The sequence below is a fragment of the Protomyctophum bolini genome (genome assembly GCF_963924005.1).
Source record: "Protomyctophum bolini genome assembly, chromosome: 14".
Classification (NCBI taxonomy): domain Eukaryota; kingdom Metazoa; phylum Chordata; class Actinopteri; order Myctophiformes; family Myctophidae; genus Protomyctophum; species Protomyctophum bolini.
In genome coordinates this window covers 14,897,300-14,918,573 of record NC_137875.1, presented here as the reverse complement: position 1 = coordinate 14,918,573, position 21,274 = coordinate 14,897,300, and the positions used below count along the sequence as shown (strand labels likewise).

General features: G+C 41.8%; 1 protein-coding gene across 3 annotated transcripts in view; it reads left to right on the top strand.

Moving 5' to 3' along the window:
• The first annotated feature begins 7,131 nt into the window (after window positions 1-7,131).
• The window catches only part of parga (poly (ADP-ribose) glycohydrolase a), a 62,440-nt gene continuing 48,297 nt past the window's right edge, over window positions 7,132-21,274 (top strand). The window contains exons 1-8 of one of the 3 annotated variants that reach the window (XM_080781920.1): window positions 7,132-7,268; window positions 8,492-8,576; window positions 8,767-8,822; window positions 10,308-10,967; window positions 11,544-11,676; window positions 15,163-15,285; window positions 15,996-16,076; window positions 17,159-17,233. In XM_080781920.1, coding sequence (XP_080638046.1) covers window positions 8,794-8,822; window positions 10,308-10,967; window positions 11,544-11,676; window positions 15,163-15,285; window positions 15,996-16,076; window positions 17,159-17,233 — 1,101 coding nt within the window. In that variant the 5' untranslated portion in view covers window positions 7,132-7,268; window positions 8,492-8,576; window positions 8,767-8,793. The remainder of the gene's footprint in view (window positions 7,269-8,491; window positions 8,577-8,766; window positions 8,823-10,307; window positions 10,968-11,543; window positions 11,677-15,162; window positions 15,286-15,995; window positions 16,077-17,158; window positions 17,234-21,274) is intronic. The other 2 variants (XM_080781921.1, XM_080781922.1) reach the window with 2 other exon arrangements.

The window sequence follows — 21,274 nt, the reverse complement described above, 5'->3', positions numbered from 1 at the left end:
GTATATGCTCCGATTTCACTCTACACAGATTGATTTGCCAAAAATAGCAGATCTACAACAAACATGTTGCAACGCGATGTCACTCTGGATGTGAGAACTGCCTAAATTGTTGAAATTCCTAGACGTGATCAATTAGGGTCATAGGGTGTGCTCTTCGGTGATAGCAGTGGTGTCATTTGTATATTTTTACAGTCCCACTCCTCCCCATCATATCTTGCGGTGAAGCTGGACAGAACACTGTCCTTTAAACAACACCTGACAGCGTCAAGAGAAAGACCACCGCCTGTGCCGCACCGATACGGCGTCCAGCTGGTACCGAGGCTCTGGTGTTCCCCACTGCTGAGTACTGTGCCCCAGTCTGGAGCCGTAGCCCTCATGTTGGTTTTGGGGCTTTTTATGCCTTTACTGATAGTGAACAGTATAGACAGGAAAGGGGGAAGAGATGGGGAGTGACACGCGGCAAAGGCCGTCGGGAGTCGAACCCGCAGCACGCCGTCCGGCTGGCTTGGCAGCATAGGTGCCCAGACAGTTGAGCCAACTGTCCGGGCCACACTTAAATATTTAATTGCAATTTATTAGAGCGACAATAATCGTCCAGTAAAAAGAAACCTCATAATCGTGAAAGGCCGGTTCTTACTGTGCGGTTCCTCACCGGGCAGGCCCAGGTCCGAAGTCCTCCGGCATCTACACAGATCTCCGTCCTAAGAAAGAAAGAAATAAAGACTACATTAGCTTTTGTTGAGCTGCATATTCAGAACCACTTAAACCCTCTATAGATTTGATAAAACAGACCTTTAAAGAGAGCATTTGGTATATGCTCCGATTTCACTCTACACAAATTGATTTGCCAAACATAGCAGATCTACAAGCTCACAACACGTCGCAATGCGGTGTGAGCTTGTAGATCTGCTAATTTGGCTCAACGCTCCCACCAGAATAGAGATGCTGGGGTTGAAGTGGTTAAAAAAAAGTGTCATTAAGACTTTGATTAGCTTGGAGAGCTGACAGACATTCAACCAGTGCCACTAGGAGGAATCATACTGCCATGCTATACTTCGTACCATAACAGTACAACAGATATCCATCCCAACAAGAAATATTCCTACTCAGCTCATCAGAAGTCCTCAGAGGAAACCCCCGGGAGGGAAGCTTTGGAACGGATCTCTGTCCTTCCACGACGTCTACCACGACCCATCCACCCTAAGAAAGAAAGAACGAAAGATTAATTTAAGTGACCAAGAGCCAGATATATGTACATTGTGTCCTTTCACATCATACACAAAATGTATAGAGAACATTTAAAACAGAAGCAGACCATACCACTCGCAGTAATAGAAAAGTCTAAGTGGTTTCTTACTTTGAGCCGCCTTCAGAGCCCCCCATGCAGATTCATCCATGGACAGCGAGAACTGCAGATGTCCACCTGTAGGGGCTCCGGTTGAGCCTCGCAGCATCTGGAATGAAGACATGGTTATAGTCTATGAATGGCTTTGCACATCACTCACTTGTTGCTGCTGCCAATAGGAATTTGTGATGTCTGTGTGGCGACAATTGCTGTGTGTCTGTTTTTTTATAATACATACAATTTATATAGCACTTTTCAAGGTACCCAAAGTTGCTTCACAAAACAGTAAAAACAAATTTATTTGAAAATAAACTAGATTAAAAAGGTTCAAAACTAGAATTTTTTGGCATGTTTGTGAAGCTTTTCGGTTCCACACCAGTAACTGCTGTTCAACACTAACAGCTACATCCATGACCTCCCTGCAACAACATCAATGAAGTATGGCTATGCAGACGACCCGAGTACTGTGTCCCAGTCTGGAGCCGTAGCTCTCATGTCAAGAAGCTGGATGCTGCCCTCAACACCGGATGGGCCACCCCAAACAAACTGCCTGCCTGTTCTCGCTGGAATCACTCCAACAGAGGTCAGACGAGAAGCAGCCACGCTGGCCCTCACCGGGAAGGCACAGCTGAGTGAATCCCAGCCATCTCCTCCACAAGGTCGTCAGAGACACCACAGCACACGTGCCTCAAGTCACGGTGCCCTTTGCCACAACACACACACACACACACACACACACACACACACACACACCAAGTCACGGCGACCTTTGCCACAGCACACGTGCCTCAAGTCACTGTGCCCCTTTGCCACACAGGCCCAGGAACTGCTCCACACAACACCAGCTGACACCTCCAAGGCATCCTGGGTGAAGGCAAGACAGAGGGACCAGTGGAATACATTGAGGACCCCAAATATGTTCTTTGCCAGCACCTCCCCTGCAAGGAGTGGACAACCCTCAAAGCAGAAGTGGGACATCTCGGACAGTGCCCACTGTGAATGCGAGGATCCACTACAGACTGTGGAACACGTAATGACCATTTGCCCCAAATACCGGCCACCGAATGGTGATCGTGGCTTAGGTGACCTAGACAATGACACATTGTACTGGCTTGCTGCAACAGAGCTGAAGTTCTATGGACATACGGCAGAAGATGTTTAAGAAACTTATTTTTTGTAATTTCTTCATTTTTTCGGCAAACCTTTGTGGCATTTAATTTATGGAACATGTGGATGTTTCTTTATTTATTGGTGAAGTTTTAGTGCCACTTGTGGCATTCTTTGAAATGTATTGACACGTTTGATATATGTTTTTGTTAGGGATGTCCGATATTATCGGCCGATAAGGCATTAAAAATTAATAACCCTAACCCTTAATTTTACTTTCTTTATTATTTTACATTAAAAACATCTATACAAGCTCACAATACAATAAGACACATGTGAGCTTGTGAGAGATTAGATCATTTTAGATGAGACATTTTGCATAATGAGTCATTATTAATAATTACTTTTGGTATTTTAAGTACATTTTATACCAAAACCTTTGTACCTTTACTCGAGTACATGTTGAATTGTAACTAGTTGTAATTGTAACGAGTATTTCTATATTGCAGTATTGCCTACTTTTATTTAAGTAAAAAGTTTGAGTTATGTTTCCACCACTGGAAAAAGCCTGCATATCGGTATCTGTTGATATCGGCAATTAGGAGTTGGACAATATCCAACACTGACTGTCGGACATCCCTTGATTTGTGTGATTTTTGTGGAGCTTTTAGTGAGTTTGTGGCATTTTGTGCAGCTTTTGTTTGTTTGTTTTGTGAACGACCAAAGAGCACACCCAGTATGTATCACAAGGCTATTCCACCAGTCATCTACATCTCATAAGCGGCCATGAACTAAACACCACAGATATCACAATTTGACTTTGGCAGCAGCAAGAAACGACTGATATGCAAAGCTCTTCAGCCATGCTTCTCTCTATACAAACACTCATAATGTCCACATGGACATCTTAGCTGTCAGGATGGGGTGGTTCACACAGGAGACCAGGTTCAGTGTTCTAGCAGCATCTACGGTCATCTCCATCTATATTAGAAAGAAAGAAAGACATCAGAAGCTGACCATATCACTCACAGTAATAGAAACATTTTAAAAGGATCTCTGGCTAATAAGACAAATATTCCTTAACATTATACTTGCCATCTATAACTAAAATTGTAAAATATAAACCAGTTAAATATTTTATTTCTTTCATATAATCTTTTACTACATAGGAACTGTTCCCGTCGCAGGTTTATGATGTCCATGTGTGGTCCAGCGCTATGGAATGCACTTGCTAATAAAAAGTACTTAAAATATTGCTTTGATGCTTATATCAATTAAGCTGTTTTTGTATTAGCAAACACACGGACAGGCCTCTTTCATACTGGAGTAGCCTAATTAATCCGCTTCATTTACAGACATCAGTAAAACGTGACGTGACGTCCGTATTTAGAATACAACAGCAGTGCTTATTTTCCAGATCCAAACTTAGCGTTGCACAAAGCTTGCTTAATAGCGACATCAATTCATTCCAATCCACATTAAATGTCGCGCTCTGCACGTTCATTCATCCGTATGGTATCGCTCATTTCATTAGCTTCAATAGCGTGACACATCCATGGTTAGATCCTTCCAATCGATCCAATTTCAATACTTGTGTCCGTATCAGAGTAAAGATTTCAACTTGAATGTAGGGCCAATATGCCTTTCTTTCTTTTATCACCAGAGATATACGGTTTAACGTGCTCACACTTTGGGACTTGGGCGTCTTGTTGTTTACTCACTTGTAGTCGTTTGTCGATGGTGATTGATGATGACTGTCAAGTTATTCGGGATTTTCTTCAGAAACCTTTTTGCCCAAACTTGAAAAACGGCTTAGCCGACAGGGGGAACTGTGGTCAACTCAAAAAGACAACTTCTTTCCTCTTTTGTTTGTTTTTACTTGAAATTGTGGTACAGGTAAGTACAGTTGTTGGTTAGGTATTAGGTATTTAGGCATTAGGTTGAAAACCTTAAACAGAGAAAAAGACAAAAAACAAATACAAGCTGTCATTAACCAGTGGTGGAAAATAACGAAGTACAATTACTTCGTTACTGTACTTAAGTACAAGTTTGGAGAATTTGTACTTTTATTGACTACTTTTCTTTTGCTGTATTTTTACTTTTACAAGGAAAAAAATCGTACTTTTAATGCGCTATATTTAAAATCGGACACCTCGTTACTCGCTACAAATTAAATAATAAAATCTTATATTTGTCTTACTGGAGGAATGCGCAGTTGAGAATTGAACAGGGCTGCTCCACTCTCAGATAATAGGGGGGCGGAGTTGTGTTCTGCTGCCTGGCCTGCTTTGAAGACGGCAAGACGCACACACTGTGTTTTGTCACACGCATTCAACATGGATGACTGAGACACAGTCTTAGCAGAAGGATTTTTTATTTTTGTCCTTATTTATTTTCCCCCCCCATGTGATTATAGTACAGCAGTGTTTTAAACATGCCTTAATATTTAGCGGAAAACCAACCAATAAGTCCCTATCCGACACAAATTAACTAATCTTTCTCAGCCGTCACTGGAGCGCGCATCTAGCTACTGCATGATGATCATGCACGCTGACAGACAGCAGACACTGTCCCAACTCCTAACACAAACACTGAGGGAACTTGTTGTTGTACACACATAATGTGCCACGAAAAATAGCTTCCAATAGCTTAGTTGGTTATTATCGCTTCGAGGAGGTACGTGTCCATAATATCGCCACGAACGGCCAACAAAAGACATCTCTCTTCCACAGTGAATGAAGCGCAGTGATGCCTAATTTATTCTTCGCCGTACAAAGTGTTCCGTGCTGAAAATAGCTGATATACAAGCTCACAACTCGTCGCGTCCGGACACGTTGTGAGCTTGTAGATCAGCCAACCCCAGCATGCGGAGATGCAGGCTCTGAGAACGTTCAGAAACTTTTGCCTTCACAATAAAAGCATGAAAAAGCCCATATAGAGAAGGAAAAATAATTCGGTGGCATTTCACATTGCAAAAGAGCAATTTTTGTAAAATGTAAAAAATATATAAAAATTAAAGCAAAAAAAGAACGAAAAAGAACTATAATATAACTCAGTTCAAAATTTGGAATGATGAACTATGAACGGAACTAGTTCATTTTAAAAATATTGAACTGTGAACTGAACTATAGTTCCTAAAAAAACACGATGTATGCTGTTGGGGGTTCTGTATTTTCAGTATTTGTATGCTATTTAATTTTTTGGAATAAAGCCACTTTTGACAGGATGACAATTTTGGAAATGCATTTCTTTGTATTCATTTTGAAAATAATTTTGTACTTGTACTTTGTAATTTTTACTTTTATACTTAAGTACATTTTACGCCGGGTAATTTTTTGTACTTAAGTACATTTTATTTGAGGTACTTTTATACTTTTACTTAAGTAACTTTCTTAATGGGCACTTTGTACTTTTACTTACTCAAGTAGAGAATCAGTACTTCTACTTAAGTAAAATATTTTTGTACTTTTTCCACCACTGTCATTAACTATGTAAGGTCATACTTAAACAAAAACAATAACTGAAATTCACTCATTTCACTCGAATAACCATAGTTACTAATGTAACATACATGACTGAATCACTAGTCACTTGGGTAATCTAAATAAACGGTTGTTTTAACTCATATTTCTTCCATAATTCAATTCAAGATCATCACCTTAGCAAGCCTATATGCAACTTAAATCAAACTTATAGCTAATTATAGCAGTTAAATTTGGCCTAGCAGCACAAAAACATAAATAACTTTTATAATAAATTTAAGCAACAAAATAAACTTCAATGCAGTAACAATTAACGCACCAGTGGCATTCCCCTTGATGGCTTGAGGTTTCAGTCTTCCCAGCTCCAATGTTTGCAGTTCAGTTCATGAAAAGTCTTTCAGTCTGTCAGTTTGTTCTGCTTCTCTCCATGCTGTGTTCTCCACTGCTGCTGCTCTCATACTGGACAAACACTTCCTGTTTTCAGTGCCTCGCCCCAATCAGTGATTGTCACCAGGTGCTGACTACTCATGATCAGTGATTGACACCAATGACTGATGCCAATTAGGCCAATTAGGGGTTTTGACAGCACAATGACTGCAACAGGTTGATATTATGGTAGGAGTTTGTGTCGTGTGAGTGTAATGGTTTCAAAATAAACGGGGCAAACAAAACAAGAACAGGCTCCAGACATAAACTAAATAAAGGTCTCAAAAAACAGACGAGCGCAGGGTTCAATAAACAAATAATAAAGTACTTTTTTTTCTTTCTTTCCTTTCTTGTTTGTGCGTTGCGTGCGAGCTGTTGAAATCTGTGTCTCTGCTCCGCTCGGCCGCGACAGTCCCCCCCCAACGCAATTCTGGCTACCCAAAGTAGGCTACCAGTGAAAACATCAACTTATTTTTTCCCACCGCTGCGGGGGGGGGGGGGGGGGGGGGCTGCGGGGAGGCGGGGCTGCGGGGAGCCCCCATGAGGATCATCAGAACTCGTCGGCTCTGCCCCTGGGCCACGGCCCCACTGGCCAAAGGATAATTTGGTCATGGAATACAAAGATATATAATAAGAGCGCCCCTCACTTCACAGGTGTAATTTTTATTAATTTATAAAGCTGTTTTACAGGCAGTAGGCCTACAGGACCGGGTCCGGAACTGTTCTTCTGTATAGTGTGTTGTTGTAGCCGTTGTCAGGAGGACAGTTAAATTGTTACACTTCAAGAGGAAAGTGTAGTAGTGCTAGTTGCAGCATCAGTTGTTCTGAAGACAAGTAATTTATGTGGAAAATAAATACAAACATGGAATAAATATCGTCGTTCGCCTTGCCGAAAGAGCCACATGCTTGTAAGTTACATGCAGTTGTTTTGTTTCCCAACTGAGAGAGCAGAGCACAGACTTAATACTCAGTTTCTTATGTGGACACTTGAAGCTAACAGGCTAACGTTAGCTTTGGGGCAAAGGTAACAAGCTGTCCCAGTGTTTAGGTTATTAAATGTTGCTTTTTCTGTTGCTTTCGCAGCCGCTTAGTTCTGTCGCAAACTATTCCATGGCCCAATAGTCTGTCGCTGGCAGTCGACTATAACTGTTCAAAATGCTGTTACCATAGCTGTTTTGACGTTAGCAAAGCTTCTATTGTTAGCTACCAGTGGTGGAAAATCACACCCATGTGAAGTAAGTGGTGAAACTCCGTGTGGGGGTCCCCGGGGAGGGGGGGTCCAGACCCACAGGAACGCACCCAGGGTGCCGGCCCGATTCCGGCGAGCCGCCCCGCGTCCGAAACTGTTAAGAAATGACAGTTACCGTGTGGGGGTCCCTGTACTGTACTGTCATTGTACTGTACTGTCACACCTGAAATCCCCATATATACAGTTAATATGTGCGTGTGTGTCTGTGTGTTAGGTTGCGCACAGGTGGTGAAAAACAACATGCTGTTTTCATGCTCATAGGTATAGCCAGCCAGCCAGCCAGCTACCCACACACATACTCACTTAAGGCAGTGGTTTGCACCACTTAAACAGTACTCACATTTTTTACTTCAGTCAGTAAAAATGTACTCGAGTAAGTACAAAAGTGTTGGGATAAGTATACTCATTATACAGTATGTTTCAGGTTTTCAAAATGTAAATCTTCTGGAAATAGCAGATCTATGTGTCGCTATTCAATGTGACAATGGCCGAAGTGGTTACTGTACATATTTTGTAATACTAATACAAATCTACACACTTAGTAACTAGCGTTTTTAAAAATAATACTCAGTAAAGTACAGATTACAAACAAATAATAAACAGTAACAACAACAGTAATAACAGTCAATGTACTTCATAACTGTCCACCACATGTTTAATCATGTTGTCCCCACAAAGAAAATAAAGTATCTTCACCATTTCACGAAGTTTTGCAAAATGTCAAAAATTGATCTGTTTCTTTGAGCATGTATAAGTGCGATTACTTTTCAAATATAATTGCTGTAAAAAAGGACAATATTTTCTTCAGACTGGTGTACTGGAGTAGAAGTTTAAAAATAGTGGCGGAGAAAAAAAGCCTGAAATGACTTTTGTATTTGACAGTTTTGTGGTGTCGACTCAACCCGTGTAGCTGCTGTCCAGCTTGTGGACATTTAAAAGTGGACCAACAAAGGTTCCAGAATTCAAGGTTTGTGGCTTGTGTTTGTATCGCCTTCCTAAACCCAAACAAACGTACGCATGATTTTGGCCATGTCGATATCGCGCCCCTTTCTCTTGAATGGAGGTAACTTAAAATTGACCGATTCCGTAGCCTGCGTGCATTTACTAATATCTGTCACTGTTTCAAGGCGTATATTACATTTTCCCTTGTTAAACAGGCTATTTTCATCTGTTAAGAGTTGAAGATGGATCAAGATTTGGACTATCATGAAAGGTATTAAGCCCTTTAATGAACAGTGGGATGGTAGCCCCGTTTGGAACCTCACCTTCCGCTATTAGCTCTGAGAAGAGGTTCCGTGTTGGGATATCCCTGCATAGGTAGAAATCGGTCGATCCCGGCTCCAAGAACAGTGTAAACCCTTTTCGGAGTGTTGTACCCAAAAGTAAAGGTATTTCTTGAGTGCTAATTTAGTGAGCCTGTGGCCAGTCAAGCCCTGTGTCTGCATGCGCAGTACTGCTTCCGTAAGATTGCATTGGGAAAAGGAAAACATGGCACAGGCTGACTAAATAAGCTATTTAAGCAGTTGTTTCACCCTGCTCCAAACATTTGCATCTGTAGCTCTCAGAAAATACTACTTTTTGAGGGGCGCTCCTATATACAGGTTTAATGTTTGTTTTTAGTTCAATGTTTGTTTTAAAAACGCCATTGACAATGAAGGGAAAATTTACGTCACCTTGTCCCAACAAACATTAAATGCCATGGCATTAACAATAAAGAGAATTTAATTAGTTTGTTTTGTCAACGTTTGTATACCGCTGTTCACCTGGTCCCTGGTCCCTACATCACCATTACATCACCTAATCATAGCAACATGAGTGATTTTTGGATACGATACTGCGAAAAGGGGTTTTCTACACTGCTCTTGGAGGGCTCAACCCATTTCGACCTATGCAGGGATATCCTGACACAGAACCTCTTCTCGGAGCTAATGGGCTATGCCATTTTGGAAAGAACTCCCCTTCTTCCTTTCCTTCACAGGTGTTACTGATGATACTAATGAAGGCTCTGTTCCATTCTGGTCAAAGAGAGTCAGGGTGCTGCTATTGTGCATGTTGGCTCATTGGAAACACTCTGCTACACCAGTGGGTCTCAAAGTATCCTTGAGTGGGTTCCAAATGGCCCCGTAAGGGTGTGTAGCTCTGAGCCCGGAAGTAGGAACTTGTAAAGGCTCATTCATAGTCTGGATTTTCGGTGGTGGGGTGACCACCGCTCTGGTGGTGAAGTGACCACCGGAGCTGAAATAACATTGAGAGGTGGTGATTAAAAACAGAGAGAAGGGCTGGGGTGGTGGCGGTGGTTTGCTCTTCACCGCGGCTCGTGACGTCATGACGTTGTAGTTCGGTGGTCACCTAACCACCGAAAATCCAGACTATGTTTGAGCCTTAAGAGTTATTCTGTGTGGCTGAGGTTCCAAGCAGGGCTAGTGGGATGGGTTCTATTTTTTTCTTCTTTGCCCTGAAAAGTAGTGTGACGACCTGTTGAAAGTATCTAGCGTCCCTATACTGGGGACAACTTTCTATGAAAATAGCAGATCTACAAGCTTACAATGCTTTCCTTGTCAGCTTTTTAGAAAACAGATTTGATATAGAGTGTAGGGAGTCTACTGCAGGACGTAGAGTAGTATAGACCCCTGTGGGGGACACAACCAATCAGCAAAGTATTGTGAGCCTAATTTTGCCACTGTGATTCCTTCGATAGCCGATTCTACAGATTCTACAGAAGCGACGACGAGGGCGAGGATTCTAAGGAGGACGACGTTCCAAAAGCGGACCCTGCAGACGGAGGAGACGACCTCTATGTGGGACCCCCCAAAGAGACTGACGTGGTAAACGAAGGCAGCAGCGTCATGATGGAGAACACGCCAGACGACCTGCTCGCGCGTCAGGACTATGTGGGCCGTGCAGGCACACCGGACGAGTCTGCCACCATGCCGGCGCGTTGTTCTAACGGTCAGAAGTCTGCGAGCCCCAGTTCACCTGACCCCCAGCTCGGCAAACCGGCGAGTGTAGCCGCTCACTCTTCCAGTCCCAGGCTCACCCTCTGTCTCAGCGACAGCCCTAAAGAGACTGCGGCAGCGGATAGCACCCCCCCCGGCGATGACGTGGAGATGCTGAGCCCCGACAGCCCTGTCTGCGATAGATCTTCCAAATACAGTGACTCCGCCGCCGAGTGGGACCAAGCGTGCCCCCCGGAGTTTGCAGAAATCAACCCTATGCACTTTCATAAAGGCAGTTTTGCCCAAAGTTTGCCCAAAGACCAGCCGGTAACTATGGAAGAAGCAGACGAGGACGGCGAGATGCCGGAGTGTAGCGGGGCGAATGGCGGCACTGGGAAGCGGACACAGGTGGCTGTAGAGAGGTACCTGTCAGTTACACTGTACACTTAAAATGAGGGCTGAACTAAAATCAATATCACGATTATGTTCAAACTTTTGCCTCGATTACGATTTAGTAATACAGTGTTTAGTGGTTAATCAGACTAATAACGTTAGTTGCAAATCTGCAAAAACAGCAAATCTGTTAAAACATTTTTGTGTTGATTGGTTGATAAATAAGAACTGAAATTATTCTGGCAAAACATGTTTCTCGATTCTTTGATTAGCTACACCAGCAATTGGTTGTTTGTCCTAATTTTCAGTTTAAAATTCAATATAACTAATTCAATGTTCTGATTAATGCATTTAGAATAGAAATACAGTGTGATTAATAGCGATGTACTCTAACCCAAACCTCACAGGGAAGCTATCTATTGACTAACGAGGCATGCTACGAGCTGGCTGCCAGAATGGGTTTTTACAACCTTTCAGGCTATCGTAGAATATGACAACGCCCAACTCATGTAGAGAAAAAAAAGCTCAGCTCCTACTGGGCTCCCCATATTTCTGCCAGAAGCCGTTGGCGGCTGATTTCAGCCTTCTGCCGTTGTCGTCCACAGTGTTCCATTCCTACTGGACGACATGGACAGGAAGTGGTTAGGGACGTCCATCGATGAGCTGAACAGAATGCCCCAGTGTGCTCCTCCTCTGTCTCACCTGAAGGTGGCGCCAAATCACACCGTCACCATCAGGGTAAGTCCATCATTTCAAATTATATGGTATCCCAGACAAAATCTTCGATGCCATAAGAGTTCTATATGCAAATACCTCAGCGACCATCCTTACTCCTCCTGACTAAGAAACACCATCATAAACAGGAATTGGGGATGGCAATGATGGACCGGGAAGTCTGGCGTGGCATTGTGAAATCCATGATCTCGACTGTGGTCGAAAAAAATTATGATGAAGTCCATCAAACGCCCTAGTTAGCATTAGCATAGTCTACACAATGCGCACAAGTCTGTGCTATCCTTTAGCGATTTTGAGCGGGTTATCCATGCCTTTATTTCTACGCGGTTGGACTACTGTAATGCACTTTATGTTGGTTTAAATCAAGCCTCCATTGCTCAACTCCAGCTAGTCCAGAACTCTGCCGCACGTCTACTCAACAGGTACTCGCAGACGTGAGCATATCACACCTGTTTTGGCCTTCACTGGCTCCCTGTCCACTTTAGAGTTGATTTTAAAATTATATTGTCTTTAAATCTATTAATGGTCTGGCTCCTCTATATCTGTCTGACCTTATTGAGGTCTATACTCCTCCAAGGTCACTGCGGTCTGAGGGCCAGCTTAATCTCAGGGTCACAAAGAAGACCCGCTTAAAGTCCAGAGGTGACTAAGCCTTGTCTGTTGTAGCCCCCAAATTCTGGAACGCACTCCCCTCCCTCGTCAAATTGGCCCCTTCCATCAAGACTTTTCCTTGTATATGTTTTGTTTCACTGTGACGCTGTTGCTTTTCTGTGATGTGTCTCAGTTGTTTTCACTGTTTGTACTTTGTATTCTTGCTGTAGTTGTTCTGTGTGGTTACGTAGCTATAGTGTATTTGTTTTTATTTTCTCCTGTACAGCACTTTGTAAACCCTGAGTTTTGAAACGTGCTACCGTATATAAATAAAGTGGATTGGATTGGATTGCGCCCCTCCTGTCCTGTTTTCAGGAAGGGAGGGGGAGAGGCATTTATTTTTATTTTTTATCACGTGACCGGAGGATTGTGGGATTAATCACGGCTGCTTGAGCTATTGTCCGGGTGTGTACAGAGGCGATTGAAAGTAATCAATAAAAACATGCGCTAAATTTCCTACGTGTCCCGCACCGGACCGTTGGGATTCGAACCACGGAGAAAACCGTTTCCCGCACGCTATGGGTTAAAACCATCATAAGTAGGATACTGTACATGCTAGTTAGGGGCCATCATTTGGCAAAGAGATTCAAGACTGTGAATGATATCCCATAAGGCTGTGTTGGCGCAGAAACCCTTGTATTTGGTTATTTTAGTTTGGTTAGTTGAGTTTTTTTTCTTCTTTTTCTTTTTACTTCCTTAGTCTCAGTTTAGTAAGATCTAAAACCAGAGACTGATGGCAATGAAGACTCAAATGATGGATACATCAACACTGCTCACACGAATGAATAGATTCTGACTGGTTATTGCAATCATTATGTTGCTTTTGTTTCAGTTAATGTATTGTCTGATTTTGATTATGATTCATTGCATTTGATTGTATTTTTAGATGCGTTATTCCACTTGGAAAAGCCTCGCGTGGACAGGTGTTGAAGATTAGCACTTGTGCGTGTAACACTCAAAAAATTGGATTTTTACTCGAGTCGTGACCTGTAAAAATTGGTCGGTGAAACGATGAACTACAAAAACCGGCCTAGGGTTTCATGCGTCATGCTCTTGTACTGTGAGTGGTTAAAGGAAGAAATGGAGTGTAAAGAGTGAGTTAGGCTGCGTGGTGGTTAATGGGTGTATGTGTTGAGATGAAGACGCAGAGAGAGAAGGAGCAGTGAAGTCATCCTCCATAGACCCCGAGGGCTTCACGTCACTAAATCTCTAGTCACACTGTGTCCTCCTCTGCTGTGAGTGTTCGTTCACCATGTCCTCAGTCTGGATATTAAACACACTAAAGACAATTCATTGTTCATTCTTTCAATCATTTTATTTTTCGTTTTTTTCTCACAAACACATACACCAGATAACACAAACAAACTAACATGTATACATACAGTACATGCCTGCATGTATGTACTCATTGTACTGTATGTTGATTTTGCCAAGATTCTAGTGCTTTTCATTTGAACAATGAGGCTTGTTCGCCAGGTCTGCCTGCTGAAGAAGAAAAAAGGTTTATATATCACGCATGCTGCATGCACGCGCACACACACACACACACACACACACACACGCACACACACACACACACACACACACACACAGTGAGTGTGTTCATTATATAATATTAAAAAAAAAAAATCTACTCAGTCTGTGTCTCATAGGAGGGCTGTGGGCAGTTCAGAAACCCGTCATCGATGGGGAATTCAAGCTAACAAATCTTGCCTAACGATGTCACTGGTGGACGGGTGTCGGAACTGCCCACAGCCCTCCTATGAGACACAGACTGAGTAGAAAAAAGTGGTCCTTTAAACATTTACCGGAGCAATATTTATCATATTTGCGGTTTTGATATGGTGAGGTTTGTAATTCATGTATAATCTTGAATTGAATTTCCTGGGGCTTGTAATTGTTACATATCCTTTTAGTATTTATCATATTTTTTCCATTGATGATCAGTGATTGCAAATTTAAGTCCCGTTCCCATGACTACCTGCTGTTGATGGTACTAACGTTCCCTAGGGAAATCAATTTTTATATTTATATTTATATATATATATATATATATATATATATATATATATATATATATATATATATATATTTATATATAACATTATTTTTTCTTCTTCAGCTGGCAGACCTGGCGAACAAGCCTCTCATTGTTCAAATGAAAAGCACTAGAATTTATTTTCGTTTAATTACCTTCCTATTAATTAAGGATCATATTGATGCCTTTTTACGCACGTAACGAGGTTGTCATGTTATTTTTTTATTTATTTTTTGACAGATCCATAGTTATTACCTTGCTAATTGGCTCTGGGAGAAAATTTGAGATAGATGGTGTATGTATGTCACTGCCCAGCGCTCTTGTTAGTGTTAAATAATAAATCGGGACAGCTCTTGCAAAAGGTATTAACACTATAATGGCAAACACTATCCATTTCTAAATTTGTCATATTGGCATATAGATAGATATGATATTTTGCAAGTCGTTGAGGGGGTTCAAGGTGGTCCCCAGCTAAATGATGGAGAGTTTGTAACCAAATGGAACCTGTATTAGAACTTTAACTCTTGAGAGCGTAAAAACCCTTGCAGGTCCATTTTGGTTTCATTTTACGCTCTCGAGAGTTAAATTGTTGAACATCTGCATTACTTAATTTACAAAAAGTATGCACAATTAGAGAATGTAGAAGAATTGTTATTATTATGTTACGTTTGCTTGTTCTCTCCTATGGTACCAACTACCAACGTCAATACAGCATGGAATTGTGAATGTGAACACGGTTGAGCCGCCACCTCAACTCTGTGTAATTGTTTTTTTGAACAGTCCTATGTGCCCCCTTGCAGACAGACCTCCTCAGAGAGGGGGAGCCGGCTGTTCCCTACCCCACCAAGTTCAAAGACGCCTGGGACGACGTGTCTGTGAAGATGCCATGTTCAGAGAAGAACCTCTTCCCTATGGAGAGTGAGGTATGCTACAACGTCTACCCTAACCCTAGGTGTTTTCAAGGTCGGGTAGGACGGAGGTGGAACACTCAACGCTTGGTCTGAAAAGAGAATGGCCTGGTTGAGACCGTAGGCAGTAATATTTGTCAGACTGAAGCCCATCGCCTGATTAACTGACTTGCAAATTGAAAGCATCTCATTGGCTCAGTAGAGCTCATGCTTTCGAATTGTAAAATGAAAGGCTTTGACAGCGTGGGAAAGAGAAAGTGATGTGGTTTGAAAAATCCCCAGAAATGAAGTGTAGTGAAAGCTAGTGTGTGGCAGAAAATATCTTCCAAGCTTCACAAGAAGCTCTTCCCAGAGGTATGCTAGGAAACGTAGACACCAGAGAGACGCTCTTCATGTCTCTGGTTCACTTAACTATTGTTTTCTGGATTATTCTATCGATAACTTTTTCGATAAATCAAATAAATAATCAAGAAGCACGGTTTGTTTTTTATTAACAATAAAAGAAGAAAAAAAAGTCTTGATTCATTATTATATAATCGACAAAACCAATGAGTCAGATTCATACCTTTAAGCCCTATTTTATACCCTGTCGTACAACGGTCATACCGATCTATAAGCTCACAACTCGTTGCATTAAAATTAATAGTTTTTCATCATTGATCAATGAACTTGTTTGCACAGGCATGCCCCTAATGTGTGACACACTCTTTTTTCCCTATTTTCAGGATGGAAGTGGTGTCCAGAGTCGATGGGAGCTGATCCACACGGCCTTGGAGGGAGAGTTCAAAAGTTCTCTGGATGTTAGGGTGAGACAGTGGACAGTATGGGGGATGTTGTGTGGTGTGGCAGTGGTTCTCAGTGGTCCTTGAAGGGGTTCCTGCAGGTGGTCCCCAGCTAAATGATGGCAAGTTGGTAGACAAATGGACCCTTTTATTAGATCTTTGACTCTTGAGAGCGTAAAATCAAACCAAATGGACCCTTACCGGTCCATTGGGTTTCATTTTACACTCTCAAGAGTTGAATTCTGTTCTCCGCGTGTCCCCTAGGGTAGGTACCCTCACAAAAACATGCAGTAATCCTGGTCTCACTCTATACTGCCTCTGTTGGAGGGCAAAGGAACTTCCACACGCTACGTCCTACAGGGGAAACTCCCCCTCCCTCATGCATTGAAGGAAGCATAAGCTCAGTTTGGTGCTCTCCCCAGGTTGGCAGAGGGAGAGTAGCACCCAGGATTACAGTTTAGGCAATTGGCACCGGGTGAAAAAATGTGTTACAAAATCGTGGGATAAAAATGTAAGGAAAACAAATCTCATCAAATCGTGGTCCTTGGCTCAAATGCCGAATAAATAATGGACCTTGCTATGAAAATGGTTGAAAACCACTTTCGTATATGGGGGTAAGCTTGGCTTAATATAGACTGGTGAAGTTGGCTCTCACTGGACCAACATTAGGTCATCAAAGCACGTCTCTGTAGTAAACGTCCATCTGCTTTTATTGCTACTGTATCTTGTACCGATAAGTCAGGACAGGACAGATTCAAGGAAACAAAAACAATTCCATAAACAACCACAGGATGGCAGTGTTTGCCATCCTAGAGTAGAGTAGACTCAGAGGGAACAATTAATTGATGCTGGAGACTGTTTGCTTTTATAATGGGCTGTCATTCATCTGCAAGATTATGATCAGGGCTGGAACCACCCCCTCTTAGGAATTATAATATTGATTTTTTTTTTCAATTAATCAAATAATCAAGAATTGCAGTTTTGTTTTAAATATATTTTTCATTAATTAATTAATAAATAATACTATATATATCCAGTATAATGATTGTTTTATTAACCCCTAAAAATGTCACCGAATATTGATTATGTTACTCTGCACATTACAGGATGCCATACTGAGATACAACACAGCCCACGCAAAGAAATGGGACTTCACTGCGCTCAATTTGCTTTGTACAGAGGTAAGCTGCACACATATGCTTTTTTTTTTTAATACTGTTTTTATTAGGCATTTTTGAAAGACAATTTCAGATTTAGACAATGATAATAAGTAATTCAGTTAAATAAAAATGAAAAAAATAACAGGCAATGTAAATGTTCCACATACAGTATAATAAAAAAAGACATAAGTGTAAAACAAAGAAAAACAGTTAAACAATGACAAGTGTGAACAGACAAACAAAACAGACAACAGGACAGACACTCTTGCTCTCAAACTACCAACATGTTGTGAATTAAGTAAATTAGACATTCTTTTTTAAATAATAAAAAATAAAATAAAGAAAAAAACACTCAGTTCCTTTTCTTTCAGTTCCTTTTCTTTCTTTCCAATTTTCTATTGTGCTATCTATTGTGTAGGAGGGGTTAGCGTGCACCTATTAAAATATTCAATGAAGGGTTGCCATGTCTGGTAGAACCTATCTTCACTCCCTCTCAATTCAAATTTAATCTTTTCCAATTGTAAGTAATGCATAACATCCTTCATAAGTGAAGTGTGAGTTGGAACCTGTGCTTGTTTCCAATTCAACAGTATCAGTCTGCGAGCCAGTAGAGTCACATATTTTACCATGTTATATTGGAAAGTAGACAGTTTGACCCCGGGCCCTGTGACTCCCATAATTGCTGTTAGTGGATCCGGGTCAAAAGGTTTTTCAACAATGTCTGACAGTGATTTAAATATATTTTGCCAATATGATCTTAGTTTTGTGCAATGCCAGAACATATGAGCTAGAGTGGCCGGCGACTGGCCACATCTGTCGCAGGCTGGATTCACATTTGGATACATTCTGTTGAGTTTTTCCTTTGACAAATGTAATCTGTGTAATATTTTAAACTGTATAAGACCGTGCCTGGCACATACTGAAGAAGAGTGCACAAACTTTTGAGATGTAGACCATTGCTCGTCAGTGATAGATATTCCTAAGTCGTTTTCCCAAGCAGTTTTTAAATACTCCAAGGAGGCATTATTATCTAAACATGAGAGAGAGTTATAAATAATAGAAACACCTCCTTTGAGCTGCACACATATGCTTAATGTAGCTTTGTTCTTTTGAATACTTAAAGGTATAATCAGTGATTTCTTTTGGTGACAATCCTCCCTACTGTAGAGTGTGCTGCTGACGATAATTTGTTCCTCCCTATGAAACGCAGGGGTAAAATAAATCTTAGTTTCCGTTTCGGTGGTGGGAGAGAAAGCCTTCATTCAATCAGGATAGAGGGGGCCTTCCTCCAATCAGGATCGAGTGGGGCGGGCCTTGGTGCACGTGCTGTTGGCCTGTTGCGTGTCCCCCCACTGTAGAGCATGTGTGTATCTTGTTACCGGGGCTGACCGGGTTTTTTTTTCTCCAAATCACTGAATGTTCATTAAGTTCATTAATATGTTCCCAAACTGGGCAATTTAGCAGATGACAAGAACTCTAAAACACAGTAAACATGCATAAGACCATAGACATGAATGGGCACAAGATCCAGACCCCTGTAACATATTTTATAAAGCAAGTACTCCAGTACTAACTCATGTAAACAATCACATTTGGACAGAGCAACTTTCACTTGGTTGTTGATTAACCTTTTATATCCTTGGTCTATACTTTGACTTAAGTATTGGGGTTGAGTACTTTGTCCACCAGGCTGCTGTACAAATGTTATTGAGGGTAGTGTAGGAAAAGTGTTATTTCATTCTAATAGTAATGATTGCTATAGAGTGCTTGTTCAGTAACAGAGCTCTCTCTCCAAGCTCTTCAGAAAATACGTTTTCAGGAGGGTTGCCAATTTAATCCAATCAGGTGTACCCATTTATCTGTTTCATGGTGTGTTCCAGTTCGTCCGTTCGTTATTTCTTTGCGTCATCATTTCCTGTATCCTCGTACAAGTTCTCTCTCCTAAGTGGAGGGAATTGGTATCCCTACCTGAAAATGTGTTTTCTGTTTATTAACCCATTTAGACCTGAGTTAAAAACATTCAAAGAATATATATTCAAAGATTTGCGCCACATTTCTAAGATTGTTCAAAAATAGCAGACGTACAAGCTCGTAGCGCACCACTCGGTGGGTTCTTTGACATGATTTTCTTTTAGAATTATGTCCTAAGTAAGTCATTGTTGAGTTGAGTCATGCTCAGGGATGGGACCATATGAAGATTCAATGTCACGATTATTGAGGCCAAAATAATTGCGATTAACGCTATTATCGTGATTATCGGAATATGCTTGAAACTCTTAAAATGCCACGTTTGTCAAACATTTGCCAACTCGGGTCCAGTGTGTTTGAGGAACAATTTCACTAAAGGCTAAATTAAAACCTCTGCAATGTGATTAATTATTGCGAGCATTTTCTTTTTTAATAAACTATTATGACAGATAATGGTCTCCCTACCCCTATAGTGATGCTCTACAGTGTTCAGTGTATGGCTGTTAGCCCAGCAGTGTGCATCCTCTCCTTCTGCTACTGGTACCAGTCTGGATGCTGACTGAGGGCTTTCCACTTAGGACACATGGACACAGAGCGTGACAGCAACAGCTGTTACAGGGGAGGGAATGTCTCTCTCTCTCTCTCTCTCTCTGCATCTCATTCTCCCTCTCTTCTTGCTCCTCCTCCTCCCACCTTCTCACTCTCCCTCTCTCCTTCCCTCCCTATCATAATCTCTCTCTCTGTCTCCGTATCTATCTCTTTCTCTCTCTCTCGCCCACGCTGTACTCAGCCGGCTCTTGAAGATCCAGTGTAATGGCATGAAATTCAATCAGGGGGGAGGGAGGGGGGAGGGGGCACGCCACAGCACTCTGATAACCACAGAAATGTTTGGGTTGGGCTGACTGAACCGTCATCAGATATGATGAAGGTCGGCCTGCCTGAGACCTCATGAAGGCTTTTATGGCGCGCAGTGTCATAGACAAACGGCCCGGCTTGTTTTCATTTTAGCAATAATACTACAAATGTGAGCGTTTCTCACCCACAGAGCTATATAATACCCAGAGAACCAAACTGGAAATGCCCGCCCATTTATTTCAATGAAGTTGCTTGCTCAGCGCATATACATCAATTGAGCAGTTGAGACGAATAACAGTCTAGTCCACACTAATTATCCATAATTTATAAATGATGGATAAGGGGTCAGGGACAGATGGGCCCTTTCGGGGAGGGGTCAGAATACACTATGGACCACACCAAAGGGTCGCAACTCTTTGGGTCCAAACGGTTGCAAGGAGTTGCATGGTGACCCTTTTGGTGTGGTTTGGGCCATTGAATTCCATGCTTTGAATTACTTGGGAGTTGCGTCAACGTGCGTCAACGTGCAACAGGACATAATCACACCACTGGGACAATGTTAAAACGTCTCGACCCTTTGGTGGGGTTAGGGCTTTAGACTGTTATTCGTCTCAACTGCTCAATTTGCCTCATTATATTACCACAGATTAACTGTTCCTGCATGCTGCCATGTCTTTTGAATTAAAACTGCATAAAACACAGTAATCTAAGGAGAACACACAATCCATTGCCTTTCCTTATGACTAACTAATTAATATAAAACTAAACAAAAAACGAAAAGTAAAAAACGGGAGGGAGATTGGAGTGGGAGAGCATTCTACAGGATGGGATGGGAGACATTCTACAGGATGGGATGGGATTTTTTCACTCCCGTGTCTAGTCTCTCTCTACGACGTCATGTGCAAGCCTCTGAGTCCCGCCCATTGGTCCAGGCGTCTTTGGCTCATTCATGAACTGGGTGGTCAAAGTTGCAGTGCGAGGTTTGGCAGATTTGGCCACTGAGATGTGCCTCACAGGGGGTTCCAGGTGGTCCCCAGCTAATGATGGAGAGTTGGTAACCAAGTGGGCCCTTTATTAGATCTTCGTGTGCGAGTGTAAAATTGAAACCCTTATGGGTCCGGTTTCATTCAGAGTTAAATTATTGTTAAACAGAGAATGTAGAAGAATTTATTTTTGATCAACGTTTCCCTGATATATCTGCTCTGGTCCCACATCAATACAGCATGCGATTTTGGACAA